The 14,825-nt window shown below is 44.6% G+C and overlaps 1 protein-coding gene across 6 annotated transcripts in view; it reads left to right on the forward strand.

Annotated features, from left to right (window-relative positions):
* The window catches only part of RAF1 (Raf-1 proto-oncogene, serine/threonine kinase), a 135,326-nt gene that overhangs the window by 60,146 nt on the left and 60,355 nt on the right, over positions 1–14,825 (forward strand). For 5 of the 6 annotated variants that reach the window (XM_069483951.1, XM_069483953.1, XM_069483954.1 and 2 more), the window contains 7 exons: positions 1,576–1,603; positions 1,712–1,839; positions 2,187–2,304; positions 9,985–10,069; positions 10,752–10,928; positions 12,585–12,631; positions 14,387–14,505. In XM_069483951.1, the coding sequence (XP_069340052.1) occupies positions 1,576–1,603; positions 1,712–1,839; positions 2,187–2,304; positions 9,985–10,069; positions 10,752–10,928; positions 12,585–12,631; positions 14,387–14,505 (702 nt within the window). Of the gene's footprint in view, positions 1–1,575; positions 1,604–1,711; positions 1,840–2,186; positions 2,305–9,984; positions 10,070–10,751; positions 10,929–12,584; positions 12,632–14,386; positions 14,572–14,825 lie in introns of all 6 variants that reach the window. The other variant, XM_069483957.1, reaches the window with a different exon arrangement.

Genomic DNA, 14,825 nt, shown 5'->3' on the forward strand with positions numbered 1-14,825 from the left:
CCGCCTCGGCCTCCCAGAGTGCTAGGATTACAGGCGTGAGCCACCGCGCCCGGCCTATTTAAATTATTTGTAGTTCTCTTTAATATTTAGATTTAGGATGATAGAAAGATTCTTTCTAGGGTAAATTGATCCAACTGTAGAAATTAGCACAGTATAGATAACGGGGTTTATAGTGGATACAGGAAAGAAAATTACTCTGACATTAAGAAAAAACTTCTAGCATATGGGAATATAATTCTGGTTAATAAAAGTATATTATGCTATGCTTTGACTAAACTAAGAACAGATTAGTTGGATAATGAAGCTACAGCTGCTGAATATTCTGTTGAAATCCAGATTAATTTTGGCCAATGTTTTGCACACCTGGCAGTTATCCTGTGGCACTTAAAAATACATGGATTCCTGGGCTTCCCACCTCCCCTTCCCAGACATGCTTAATCAATCTTAGTGGTGGGTGGTGAGGAGGGAATCTTTGTTCTTAAACACCTCTTCAGGTGATTCTGAAGACTATCAGGTTTGGGAATGAACCAGAACTAGGCTTTGTGGGGGGTGGGGGGAGTAGCTTGGTTTATGATTCTTTTTTTCTTGTGAAGATGTCATTGAGTGGGCGCATTCTAGTGATAGTTATGTGGAACAAGTCTGTACCATGGTTACACAAAGAAAACAGAGTAGGATTTCCCAGAAAAATATCCTTTTTGAGGATATGGGGGCCAAGTGGTTTTATATTATTCTAATATAAATTCTACTCCAGGTGCAAATTTTTTAAGTTAGTTAGGATTTAGGTCTCTTGGAGGCCCTGGCCAAGGTAACCTTTGACTTCTCTCACATGAGTAGAATGTTACTAATTTCAGATCTTACCCATAAGGTATGAGGCCGCATTTTGTGGTGAAGGAGGACTGAGGGCTGACATCCATGTATGATGGTTTCTGGTTTTATTTCTGCCACCTATTGGCTATGTAAGCTTGGCCAAGTCTCTTTACCTGCTCAGATGTGCTTTCTTATATGTAAATGTAGGTTTTAGACTAGGGGATTTGTGATCTTTCCAGCTTTCCATGATGTTAGGCTTGGATAAAGTGTGTAGTCATGGTGCTTTACCCTTATCATATCCAACTTCTGGTCAATTTACCCTAACTCGTAGTGGAGTAAGAGTGGGCTTGGTGAGCTTGCCAATAGAATTCCCAATTTTTTTTTTGGTTGTTTTTTGACCCCCAGTGGAGCAAGATTCCCAAGCTTTAGAAAGATCTCAGCTAATAGTAACTTTGTTAGTTTTCTTTGAAAGAGTATGTTTGTTGTATGTATTATTTTCTTCTGAGAAAAAGAATGTTTTTCACTGTATATGAAAAATTAATACTAATCCTTCTAATATTTAATGAAAAACCAATCTTGGAGATGTTGTCCACTGATATTTGATGAATTTAATCAAGGAAAGTTGAATAGAGTATGTGATCAGATTTTTTATGTTTTAGATGTTTTATAATTCATTTTGTTCCTGCAAATCCTCCTCCTTTCTTTTCCCTCCCCCAGAGAAAATCCTTTCTGGTGTACAAGTTGACCAGCTTTCCTTTTCTGTTTCAGGATGCAATCCGAAGTCACAGCGAATCAGGTACTTTTCCATAGTCCTTTAACAAATAGTAATGGGCTTTTTCTCTTTATGCTTTGTATCTTCTGTTGGCTTATCCATGTGTGGATTCTGTTTGTCTTGTCTATTAAGCCTCACCTTCAGCCCTGTCCAGCAGCCCCAACAATCTGAGCCCAACGGGCTGGTCACAGCCCAAAACCCCTGTGCCAGCACAAAGAGAGCGGGCACCAGGATCTGGGACCCAGGAGAAGAACAAAATTGTGAGTATGAACAATAGTACCTCCTGCCGGTTAGTGTTCAGTAAGAAAAGCCTAGTTGGAAATTAGAATGCTTTTAACTTGTTTGGGGAGAGGATTATAATAAAATACATTTAATGGAGATTATAAATGTCAGTGCCATTTTTGGCATGCTTGCATCAGACAACTTGCCAGTTTGCTACAATTAAAATGTTATTTTCTCAAAAGACAGAAATTGAAATTATGGTTAATGTTATCTCTTTAAAAGATATGGGAACAGATAGGTTTGTGTTGCTCCCTTTCTTCAATGCCTTCATTGTTAACACACTTACCATTCCATGGAGTATACTAATGATCTCTACTTGTTTCAGAGGCCTCGTGGACAGAGAGATTCCAGCTATTACTGGGAAATAGAAGCCAGTGAAGTGATGCTCTCCACTCGGATTGGGTCAGGCTCCTTTGGAACTGTGTATAAGGGCAAGTGGCATGGTGAGTTTGGGGCCCTCCCTTTACTTCAGGGCCCCGGGGAAGACAAGTTTCAGTCCAGAGTGGGTCTGGAGGAGAAGCCTCAGTGTGCTCCTCGGCTTGCAGCAGCATTTTCCCATGGATACTTGGTTACATCTACAGATTGAACTTAATAATATGTATCTCTGAAATTTCACAGCATTCTTTTTAGACTCATAGTGTTTTAATTAGCATCATAAAGTTCCCAGGATAATTAGAAATTAGTGAACAAGATTTGACCCCTAGAGCCAAATGTCTTTGAAGCTCTTTTTTTTTTTTTTTTTTTTTTTTTGAGACAGAGTCTCACTCTGTTGCCCGGGCTAGAGTGAGTGCCGTGGCGTCAGCCTAGCTCACAGCAACCTCAAACTCCTGGGCTTAAGCGATCCTACTGCCTCAGCCTCCCGAGTAGCTGGGACTACAGGCATGCACCACCATGCCCGGCTAATTTTTTGTATATATATATTTTAGTTGTCCATATAATTTCTTTCTATTTTTAGTAGAGATGGGGTCTCGCTCTTGCTCAGGCTGGTCTCGAACTCCTGAGCTCAAACGATCCGCCCACCTCGGCCTCCCAGAGTGCTAGGATTACAGGCGTGAGCCACCGCGCCCGGCCTGAAGCTCTTTAAATGAGCAAGCATCTGCTGCTATGGTGGGAGCATGGATTCTAGAAACTTAAAGCTGGGACGGACCTTTAAGAGATTTTTGCATGCAGGAAAACTGAGGTCCAGATCCAGAGAGGGCTGCTAACTTGCCTGTGGTCAAACAATTGGGCATATGAAAACCAGAAATTTCCTAAAATTGCTCCTTTTTGCTCTGCCCAAGGATTAGTTGTGAGTATCCCTATCAAACAGGGAATGCATAGACTTAATTCTCGAATCTATGCATAGAATTAGTGTTCTTATTTTAATGGAAACATGTTGTCACTTGGAAGAAAGGTACTATTTAACTTCTGTAGCTACTACTTACAGCTTGTGTATTTTGGCAACATTTAACATTTTGGCAACATACTTAACATTTCTCTATGAGGTTTTTATTGCCTCTGGCTTTAGGACTTTAGCAAATATAGGCAGTATTTACCCAAAAAGTCATCTCTTATAATTCATATTATTATAAAGCAAAATCTTCAAGTGCCTAGGTGACTGTATTTCTGCTTTGGATGCCACTGTACTTATCTTTATAGATAAACAGGCAAAGATTGAGCATCAAATGAGTATTTTCAACACCTTGAACATTAAAATTCAAGGTGTTGAAAACTAAGAAACACTACAGTTTTCTCAGTACCTTGTTGCTCCTTAATACATGGGTTTTTGCCACTTGAAACTAATCATCTGACAAATTTCTGGTTCTTTAATGGGATTGGCACAGGACTGAACATTTGTATATTACATGTAGGATAATTCCTTTTCCTTTGAAAATTGCATTTAATATATACTGTTGGCCTGCCTCCCAAGTCCTAGAGAAATGATACTGTTGCTGAATATTTTAGATGTCAATGTCATAAATAACTTGGGGAGATCCCTTAGGAAAGAAGAACATGAACATTTTGTGGGATAGAGTGCTTATATCTGAGATAAGAAGGGTGCTGGGGATTATAGGAGGTAGAGCTGTGGATATTGTTTAGTGCTTCCATGAGGAGCATTTGATCATTTTTATACCACATTTTAAAAGCCTCAGCTAAAAGCTAATAGATGCAGTTTATGTTGTGCCCAAATTTAATTTTCCTCTGCTCGAGTCCTTTAATTTTGGATTCATAATTTTTCAAAGCATTAGTACATAGTATTGCATATGAGCTTTTTTCTCTCTCAATAGTATGAGCTTTTAAAACTATAAGATATATTTGTTACAGTGTTACTTAAATAAAGACTACTATTAGTATGTAGATAACATGTCTAAATGTTTTTAAGAGTCTAGGACTTTTTAAGTTAAGAGTCTCAAAAGTAGAGCAGTGAGGAGCAGTGGCCTTTTATGTCACCCTTTCAGAGAGCAAGCCATAGTCTATGGATGAAGAAGAGGAATGAGTGGTCAAGGAAACCGTAATCCCTAGATTAAGTGTTTTGTGCTTTTTTAAATGGGGGGGGGGGGGGGAAGCACCATTCTGGTTCCTGTATATAAAATAATGTTCTCTTCAATGTCTTAAAAATTACAACTGTTTTGGTGATTTTTGATTCAAAATTTTTTGAACTCAGCCTAGCCAGCTGTGGAAGTGAGCAGAAAGGGTCTCAAAGCAACCAAGATAGAGGCCTAAGATGCATGAACTAACGCCCACATATTTATGTAAAGGGGAGACCCTCAGGCGCAAGCTCAGAGGCTGCTTTTGCACGTAAGTTTGAGGTCAGATTTGCCAGCCTTTGCTCATTACAAATGACACGTAAAAGGGTTGAAGCCAGCCTCAGATGTTGTCAGAATGATGGCAGCGGGAATAATCACTGACAGCATGAGAAAGCAGAAAACCCCTCTAACAGATCTGCAAACCTAAGAAGAACATTCTTGGGCCACTTAATGGGGCCTGGTGTAACCCACATCTGGAGAGCCCATCCCAGCTGAGGGCGGTGACTGGGGTGTATAACTATGACTGAGTCAATAAGAAGAGAAGGAACGGTGTTCATTCTATTCTGTTTTAGAAAGTAGAGTCGTACATAATAAGTTTAGACAATCCCAAATGGTTAAAGCAGGAAAATGACTTTGTGTTTAAAAAGTTAAAAACATTCCAAGTTATATTTGCCTCTGACTTTTGCTATTAAAGGAAAGTAAGACGTTCTGGTTTGATATGTAATGCCTACTTAATGAGCTGTCCTCCATAAAACGTTGCCTTTGTCATTTGTATCACTCGCTAAGGTTCATAAGTACTGTCCTTTAAATGTTGTAAGATCACCAGCTACAAGGATATTTGGGTAATTCCAGAAGGAAAAGATAAGGTATTACTGTACAATTTTGTACTCATCAGAGAAATGAGTTTGAAAAGAGAGAAGGGGTGAGCATTACGTAGTATTACTGACCACCTGTTGCATGGAGTGTTGGAAAGGTGGCCTTGGGAACACCCACGGCTGCTAGGCCAGGTTTTAGGGACGTCTTTGTTTTGGGCCTAATCCTGATTCTATAGACCTGGGACAAGGCAAGGCCTAGGGACTCGGACTGGACACTTGAGTCCCAAATTCCTCTGCCAGAAACTATTTCTTGACTTATGCTGTGAGCAACTAAGTCCCCAGTATTTCCTGCCAGAGGCTAAGTCCCCTCTTCCATTCCAGAGCCTCAAACAGAGCTTCTCATTTCTTGTCCTATAGACAGTTTCATCTTAGAGTTCATTCATTGTTTCCTGAGCATATTTTGATAGTCGGCATTCTTCTCAGGGCAAGCAAATGAGGCAGTGAACAAAACAGATGAAAATTCTCATGAAGTTTCTATTCTAGTGAGGACAATAAATAAGCAAAGTAAAATATATAGTATAAGTGCTAAGGAGGGCTAGGCGCAGTGGCTCAGGCCTGTAATCCCAGCACTCTGGGAGGCCGAGGCGCAAGAATCGCTTGAGCTCAGGAGTTTGAGATCAGCCTGAGCAAGAGCAAGACCCTGTCTCTACAAAAAAAGTAGAAAAATTAGCCAGTGTCTTGGTGTGCACTTGCAGTCCCAGCTACTTGGGAGGCTGAGGCAGAAGGATTTCTTGTACCCAGGAGTTTGAGGTTGCGGCAAGCTACGATCATGGCACTGCACTCCAGCCAGGGCGACAGAGTGAGGCTGTGTCTTTTTTTTTTTTTTTTTTTTTGAGACAGAGTCTGGCTTTGTTGCCCGGGCTAGATGAGTGCCATGGCGTCAGCCTAGCTCACAGCAACCTCAAACTCCTGGGCTTAAGCAATCCTACTGCCTTAGCCTCCCGAGTAGCTGGGACTACGGGCATGCGCCACCATGCCCTGCTAATTTTTTTTTTTTTTCTATATATATTTTAGTTGGCCAGCTAATTTCTTTCTATTTTTAGTAGAGACGGGGTCTCACTCTTGCTGGTCTCGAACTCCTGACCTCGAGCGATCCGCCCGCCTCGGCCTCCCAGAGTGCTAGGATTATAGGCGTGAGCCACTGCGCCCGGCCAAGGCTGTGTCTTATTAAAAAAAAAAAAAAATGCTAAGGAGAAAAATGGAGGAAAGTAGAAATGGAGTGGAGTGGAGTGGCAGGCCTGGTTCACAATTTTTAGCAGATCAGTGAGGGAGGAGTCTTCCAGGAAAGTAGCATTCGCATGGAGGCTGGAGGGTGGTGCAGATATTTGGGGAAGCAGCAACAGCAAGTGCAAAGTGAACCACTCACCTGGCCCATTCAGAGAACTTCAAGGGGATCTGAACAGCCTCAGTCTTCCGTCTTTATGAGCAAGGGGGAGACTAATTGGAGGGGAGTCCGAGGGTGGAGTGTTATTGTGGGGGCCTGTAAAGACTTTGGGTATCATCTGGGGATCTTAGATTTTATGAGACCTTTGGGAGGTTTGCCCAGCCTTTGCCTGAAAACCAGAGTGATGGGCAGCTCATTGCCTGTCGGAGAGCTCATTCTAGCCCCACGCAGTTCCTACCAGTAGAAAATCATTTTTTATGAGAGTTGAAATGTTTCTGAATCCCTCTCATGGCAATCTTTGGATTATTTACATATAAATGAAGGGAATGCTGTGTATAGAATATAGCTTCTCGATTTTAGTAAGAATTTGCATATCATCTGTTACCTTAACTGTGTGAGGTGAGCTGGCTGGCAGATGGGTCTCTGCAAGTGCTGTGGGCTCTGTCTTTGGTTTGACTCTGTTCTGCCAGTGACAGAGTCACTGTATAAGTGGATGTGGATGACTTAAGCAGAGGTGTAATGTATATTTGGATAGTAGTCAGGATTTTTAAAAAAGTAAGAAGACTTCAACTGGCTATGATGATGGAGCAAAGAAAAGATGAACTTTTAACAGGCTTAAGTCCTGTTCATTGTTACAAAAGGCAGAAGCTAGAGGTGGGGGATGTGGCTAAACAATAGTATGTGTGAAAACCGCCAAGGAAGTTCAGCTGACTACAAGGTCAGAGTAAGTCACTGTGAGTAGGCTTTGGCTGTGAATGCTGAAGTTGCATTACTGATCAGGGCCAGGATGGGTGACGGTGGAGGGTGAGTTCCGTGACAACTGGAGCATGCCCAGAGGAGAGCTATGCGAAAGGGAAGGGACTGCAAAGCCAGGTCCATGAAATAGGAAGGTCCCAAGCAGCAGCTCCTCCAAAGTGATCATCCAGCATCTCCCTGTGCCTCCTTCCTACACCCTGGCCCCACCCTGCCCCTTTAAAGGCTTTGCCCTTGGCTGGAGCCTGAGCCATCAGCATTGCCGTCTTCCTGGCCCTGCCGTGCAGTTGACTACCACTGTGAGTCAGTTCATCTTCACAGAGTTTCTGACCTCCTTCGTGCCCTCCTCTCTGTCCCCACTGTCAGCCATTGTGCCTGCACCTTGCCTGGGTTGTTGCCGCAGACTCGTCCCTGGCCTCCCTCTTTCTGTCCTACAAGTGCCCAAATCACACCCCAGAGTTTCCCTAACACAACTTCGGTTTCTTTCATTCCCCCCTCACCTCACGTTTGTTTCTGATGTGCCTGGTCTAGAACATCCTCCCTCCCATTTACCAAAATCCTTGCCTTGGCTTATATCCCATTTCTTTCAGAAAACCTTTCTGTATTCTCTCTGCAAAGAGATGCACTCAGCCGGGCACAGAGGCATGTGCTTTTAGTCCCCGCTGCTTGGGATGCTGGAGTGGGAGGACTGCTTGAGCTCAGGAGTTTGAAGCCAGCCCGGGCAACATGGAGAGACCTCATCTCTTGATAAAAAAGATTTACTCCCCCTTGGGGAAACCCCCACCCCATCCCCCTCCCCAGCACTCCTGTCTTGGCTCCCAACTGTACCAGAATTGACAGTTACGCAGCAGACTCTTGTCTTCCTACTCAGTCATAAGGAACCTGACGTTAGGGCTGTTGTGCGCGTATCCCACATGGTTTCCCAGATCCATTTTTCTAGATAGAAGGTAGCTCTGAATATAGTGTGGATCTCTCCCATCCAAAGTCAAGAGCACCTTCACAGGCAGCCCTGGGCCCTTGGTAAACACATATGCAGGTGAATTGGATGAGAGCCAGTTTGGAGGCTGCTGTTAAACACAGGGACACACTGAAGCTTTACATAAAGCCAGAGATCACAGGGGACAGTTTGGGACCTATCATAAGAACCATCTCTCTACCACTTTGCTCCCCAAAAGTGAAGTAAGGAATGCTCCAACAGAGGCTGCGAGAGGGCGCTGCAGGCCGATGCACTCACTCTGTGGAGGAAGAGGGTCACCTCCGAGGTGACTAACTCCTGCTTTGTTGGAAGACCATGTTTTAGTAAATTTACTTGTCATGAAAATTTGAGGCCCTAATAGGGCTTCAAGTAATCAATAATTACTATTATAAATGTATCAATATAAAAACTTTTGAAAGTGGCTTCTAAACCTGTCATACATAAAAAGTAGAATTGATCCCTGGATGTTTCTAAAGTTACATTAAGAGGCTGGTTTTACTCACAGTGCTTGACAGTCAGTTGTCGGTGCTGCAGGTAGAAGAGCAACTGTTGGAGTCAGACTGGCGTTCTAATTCTGGCTCCAGCACTTTTGGGTTTTTTTTTTTTGCTGTATTGCCTTGGGCAAGTGACTAAACTTCTCTGCTTGTTTTATGTAAAATGAGGATAACAGTATTTACATCATGGGGTGGCTATGAGGATTATTTTTATTTTTATTTTTATTTTATTTATTTATTTTTTTTTTTTTTGAGACAGAGTCTCACTCTGTTGCCCAGGCTAGAGTGAGTGCCATGGCGTCAGCCTAGCTCACAGCAACCTCAAACTCCTGAGCTCAAGCGATCCTCCTGTCTCAGCCTCCTGAGTAGCTGGGACTACAGGCATGCGCCACCGTGCCCGGCTGATTTTTTCTATATATATTTTTAGCTGTCCATATAATTTCTTTCTATTTTTAGTAGAGGTGGGGTCTCGCTCTTGCTCAGGCTGATCTCGAACTCCTGAGCTCAAACGATCCGCCCACCTCGGCCTCCCAGAGTGCTAGGATTACAGGCGTGAGCCACCGGGCCCGGCCTGGCTATGAGGATTAAAGGAGATAAAAGTACACACGGTTCCAGGACATAGTAAGTATATTAAGCAATCAGTATTAATTAGGATTACTTTGTAATGGTATTGAAGGCAAAGAAGCTTCATTTCAATACATATTTTGAATTTTTACTGGCGACCATATCAGGTCTCACTGAAATGTGGATGCTGAGTTTCGCATCAGTAGCCTGCTGAAGGCCTGCCTCCCTGCACCAGCCTGTAGGCCCCAGAGATCTTGCATTTGCGAGGCCACTCACACATACCACTGATTCATCCCCATAGGCCAAGGTGGTTGACCCATGAGGCTGCCAGAGTTGATTTGAATCCTTTAAACCAAGTCTATTGAAGGCTTGTGGGGGGGATAAAGGATAGCAGTTAACCCAGTTAACTTTTTTCAGCCACTTGAATTATTTAGAAATTTGGAGATCTATTCCATCTATGTAGTTTATGTGATTCTTTGTATAAGTGATTCATTGTATCTTCCTCAAAACTAGGTTATTTGAAATAGTAAGATCATTCAGCTGATTGCACTGACCACAAACTATTTGCAGGAGATGTTGCAGTAAAGATCCTAAAGGTTGTTGACCCAACCCCAGAGCAGTTCCAGGCCTTCAGGAATGAGGTGGCTGTCCTGCGGTGAGTAGAAAGCTGGTCTGTCCAGCCCCCCATGGTGACAGGGTTGGGGGGGTGCAGGACTGCAGAGGAAGGCGCTGCGTGGCAGCTGGGTCTGGTGGGCGCAGTCAGGGCACACGATGGAGTTCCTGTGGTTGGATGCTCCTCCCTTAGGAGCGAAGGGATGTTTCCTTCCAGTTTATGTGGTTGTCAAGCCTTTAGGAGATTCCCGTTTCATGAGAATACCCTCCTGGGCACACTGAACTCAATAGCCCAGGTCTGTCTCTGGGTTTTGGTTTGAGGTAGGGAGATATAGGCCCTATTTTTACCTTTATTTCCAAGAACCCTTTTTGTAGCCCAGGTGCCTTATTGACTTCCAAACCTTCAGGTTTCAAATCTTTGAGCCACTATTTAGACTTGGAGGAATAAGTTACATAATGGTAGCTGTTTACACAGAGGAGGAAGGGTCCTTCTGACCCCCAGCGGGAGAGTCATAAGTATCCCGGTAAAAAGGCCAGCACTGAGGTCAACTAATGGTGAGTTCCTTTGTTTGCTCAGAACACCAACTGGATTATCAGCCGTCACACGCTTTTGCTTTTCCAGCCTCCCCCACATTGGGAGTGCGGGTGGTGTCCCGAGCACACAGAATCCGGTGTCCATGGGAAGCAGAGTAGGCTTCCCTGAGTATTTTCTCTCCCCTCCCCAGCAAAACACGGCACGTGAACATTCTGCTCTTCATGGGGTACATGACAAAGGACAACCTGGCAATTGTGACCCAGTGGTGTGAGGGCAGCAGCCTCTACAAACACCTGCATGTCCAGGAGACCAAGTTTCAGATGTTCCAGTTAATTGACATTGCCCGGCAGACGGCTCAGGGAATGGAGTGAGTAAATGGCCTGATGACTGTCTCTGGGGCCCCAGCATCGACTTGTCCCTAAATCAGAACCAGGATCCAGAAAAGCCTTCTAGTCCATTAAGTGATTCAGTGATGTCTTTGCACAACTGAAAAATGAGCCTCTGAGCTGGGCTTGAGGGGATCAGTTGTTAGGAATGAGAATTTCAGATTCCTCACCCAAGTGAGGTTGCCCCCTTGGGGCTCAGATTCAGGCTCCAGCTGCTCCCCTCGATCTCTCCAGAGACCTGAGAGCACAGTGGGGGCAGGTGCCTTCTGCTTGGACAGCTGTGGCAGCGCCCTCTGCTCAGATGTCTCAGGCATGGCCCATCCACAAGCATGTGTGTTCCACATGAAGGTTTGACCGGATGTCACTTTTTGGGTATTGTCCTTTCAGAGAAGGCTTTTTAAAGGTCACCCTCAGCTTCTCCATTAGATACCGCTCTCCTGGGTGTGTGCTTGACACACTTCTCCATGAAGAGGGGCGTGTGTGTGCCCTTCCTGCCTCCCCCAGGGAAGTGCCCCCATGGCAGAGGGGGCAGAACTCCTCATAGCCTCGCCTAACTCTCTGCTTGCAAGTACTACATACATCCTCATACTCTGTCTTTAAAATTCATATGGAAGTTACGTATGTGTATTTTAAGAAATAAGTAGTCAGAATTACTTTCAAGAACAAACGAGATATGCATTTATTGAGAAAAAATGTATTGAGATATAAATCACATACCATGCAACTCCTCCTTTTAAAGCGTACAGTTCATTAATTTTTTATATTCAGAGTTGTGTAGCTATCACCACTACCTAATTTTAGAACATTTTCATCACTCCAGAAAGAAACCCTGTTAGTCACCCCCTACATGTCCCACCCTGTGACAGTCTTTCTATGGACTTTGCCTGCTTTGTACATTTCATATAAATGGAATCACGTGAGGTGTAATAGTCATATACTGCCTAACGACATTTCAGTCAGCAACAGACTGCACGTGGGGTAGTGGGCGCACATGATGACCATTTCTGTGTTTAGAGACACAAATACATTGTGTCACAGTTGCCCACGGTACTCAGTACAGTGCATGCCGTGCAGGTGTGCAGCCAGGAGCAACAGGCCGTACCACAGAGCCTCGGTGTGTCGTGGGCTCTACCATCTCGGTTTGTGGAGACGCACCCTGTGATGTCGGTGCAGTGATTAAATCACCCAGCGATGCCCATTTCTCAGAAGACATCCCTGTGACTAAGCAACACAGGGCTCTGTGTATAAGATGTGCTGTTTTATGCCCGGATCCTTTAGCATGTTTTCAAGGTTGGTTGTAACATGTGTGGGTACTTCAGTCCTTTCTGTGGCTGAGTAACATTCCATTGTATGGGTAAATCACATTTTTCATTCATCGATTGTTTGGACACTGGGTTATCAGAATTACTTTTGACTAATATTGATGCTTAAAGAAGGGTCAGCATGTTTGTGCCACGGCCGCCCCCTTCGGTAAGGAGTGATGTGGACCAGGCTGAGCAGCACAGGGCCGGCCCCTGTGTGTAACACCCCACTGGGAGCCAGGCCTTCAGGTGGCTTTACTTCTTAGCTGCAGTTTGAAACTGCTTTCTACCCATGTCCCTCAAAGTGTTTTTAATAGATTTATTTTCCCTTCACAGCTATTTGCATGCAAAGAACATCATCCACAGAGATATGAAATCCAACAGTATCCTTTGGTTGTTGAGTTTCTTTTGACTGCTCAGTTCTAAATTTAGGGAAACAGAAGGGGGAGGGAGCCTTTTTATCACAAGTGGCTCTTGGTGCCAGGGTGATATCTTGGTGTCTTTTTAGGGAAAGAGGCAAAGGAGGGGAAGAAGCAAAAATCACAGAGTTAGTTCTTCAAGAAACAAAATTTTGGCTGGGGTGCGGTGGCTCACGCCTGTAATCCTAGTACTGTGGGAGGCCAAGGTGGGAGGATGGCTTGAGCTCAGGAGTCAGAGAAAAATCCCTTCAAAAAATAGAAAAATTAGCCAGGTGTTGTGGTGCACGCCTGTAGTCCCAGCTACTTGGGAGGCTGAGGCAGGAGGATTGCCTGAGTCCAGGAGTTTGAGGTTGCTGTGAGTTCCGATCTGGCCACTGCACTCTATCTGAAGTGACAGAGCAAGAATCTGTCTCAAAAAAATAAATGAATAAAATCTAAGGTATACCTTAGGACTGGCATGGCCTTCAACTTCTGCTTACCCTGTACTGTGATGAGAGTGATGTCTAGGGAAGGTCCTTACTCTGGGAGGCGAGGCAGGCGGATGGTTTGAGCTCAGGAGTTCGAGACCAGCCTGAACAAGAGCCAGACCCCGTCTCTACTAAAAATAGAAAGAAATGATTTGGACAGCTAAAATATATAGAAAAATTAGCCGGGCATGGTGGCACATGCCTGTAGTCCCAGCTACTTCGGAGGCTGAGGCAGGAGGATTGCTTGAGCCCAGCAGTTTGAGGTTGCTGTGAGCTAGGCTGACGCCACGGCACTCTAGCCTGGGCAACACAGTGAGACTCTGTCTCAGGGAAAGGAAAAAAAAAAAAAGTCACTGTTGGAAACAGTCCCTCCCCATTTCTAAGACTTAATTTATTTTTGTAGAAGGGAGAATGAAGGAAGGTGTTTTTCATGCTGAAAGGCATGGGATTTAACAAATTTTGAATCTACCATCTTCCCCTACAGCTGAACTTTGTTTCTTAGCCAGGAAGAGGCATGATAGTAGTGTTGAGTTGGATTTTAGGGCATAGCCTGTTTGGGGTACAAGTCTAAGGCATGGAACACCTTTCACTGGTAGAGTTTTTGGGCAGACAAGCGTTGTATCATGAAAACAGACACCAGAGATTTGAGGAGGTGTGAATTCCTGGGCACCAGCAGGTCACAGATTGGACTTAAACTGCCTGACTTCTTTACCCAGAAGCAAGCTGACTTTGGTTCTGTTTGAAGTCGCCAAGTGGCACCAATGCTAGTGAGAAGTTTCTTATGACGTTTAGCCCTCAGTAATGGATTTACTATTTTGTTAACCACTTGTGTCAGTTGCTCATTTGAGGGGGACATAGGCAGAAACAACCGTAAGCCATTAGCAGGCCATGCTTGGCCCTCTGGGGAGCACCCAAGGGCAGCCTCTGCTCATCTTGGGGTTTCAGGCACCTCTATTACATGGGAAGGTCACAAGGCCAGGGACCTGGCCCCTAGATGTGGAAATGGGGAAAAGCAGCAGGTGGTGAACTTTGGCTTGTTTTCAGTTGGGGCCAAATAATCTTGGCACACTGGGCAATCCCTATATGCCTCCTGGAAGGGTCATTTCAAAAGCTTCAGAAACCACAGCAAATGCAGCAGAGAGGGCTGGGACAGAAGGGAGGTGGGGAACGTAGTGTTATGATGAACTTTGGGAAGTTTTGCAAAACTAACTTGACCATTCTTTTGAAACCAGAGTCCTTAACAAGCATTGAGATATATTTCTCCACGAAGGCCTAACGGTGAAAATCGGAGACTTTGGTTTGGCAACAGTAAAGTCACGCTGGAGTGGTTCTCAGCAGGTTGAACAACCCACTGGCTCTGTCCTGTGGATGGTGAGGAACCTGGGCTCCCACTAGCAGCGTTCAGGTACAGGGCGAAAAGGAACGCCCTGGAGCTGTGTGCAAGCTTAAAGCATTCCCGTTTGTTTCCCCAATGTCAGCTAGCCTGGGGCAAATGCGGATCTCCTCGAGGAAGGTGAAGGTTAGAACCATTCTGAAGCTTAGTGTGGATGGGAGTTAGCAAGCCAGGGGACGGAAGTGCGGGGTCCTGGTCAGACAGGATTCCTGAGCTGGCTTTAGCCGGTGCCTGAGAGTCAGAGTCCCCTGGGGAAGAGGAATGGACTCTTTCATAACTGATGGGACAGCCTGGTCCC

This window comes from Eulemur rufifrons, chromosome 10 (genome assembly GCF_041146395.1).
Source record: "Eulemur rufifrons isolate Redbay chromosome 10, OSU_ERuf_1, whole genome shotgun sequence".
Taxonomy (NCBI): Eukaryota; Metazoa; Chordata; class Mammalia; order Primates; family Lemuridae; genus Eulemur; species Eulemur rufifrons.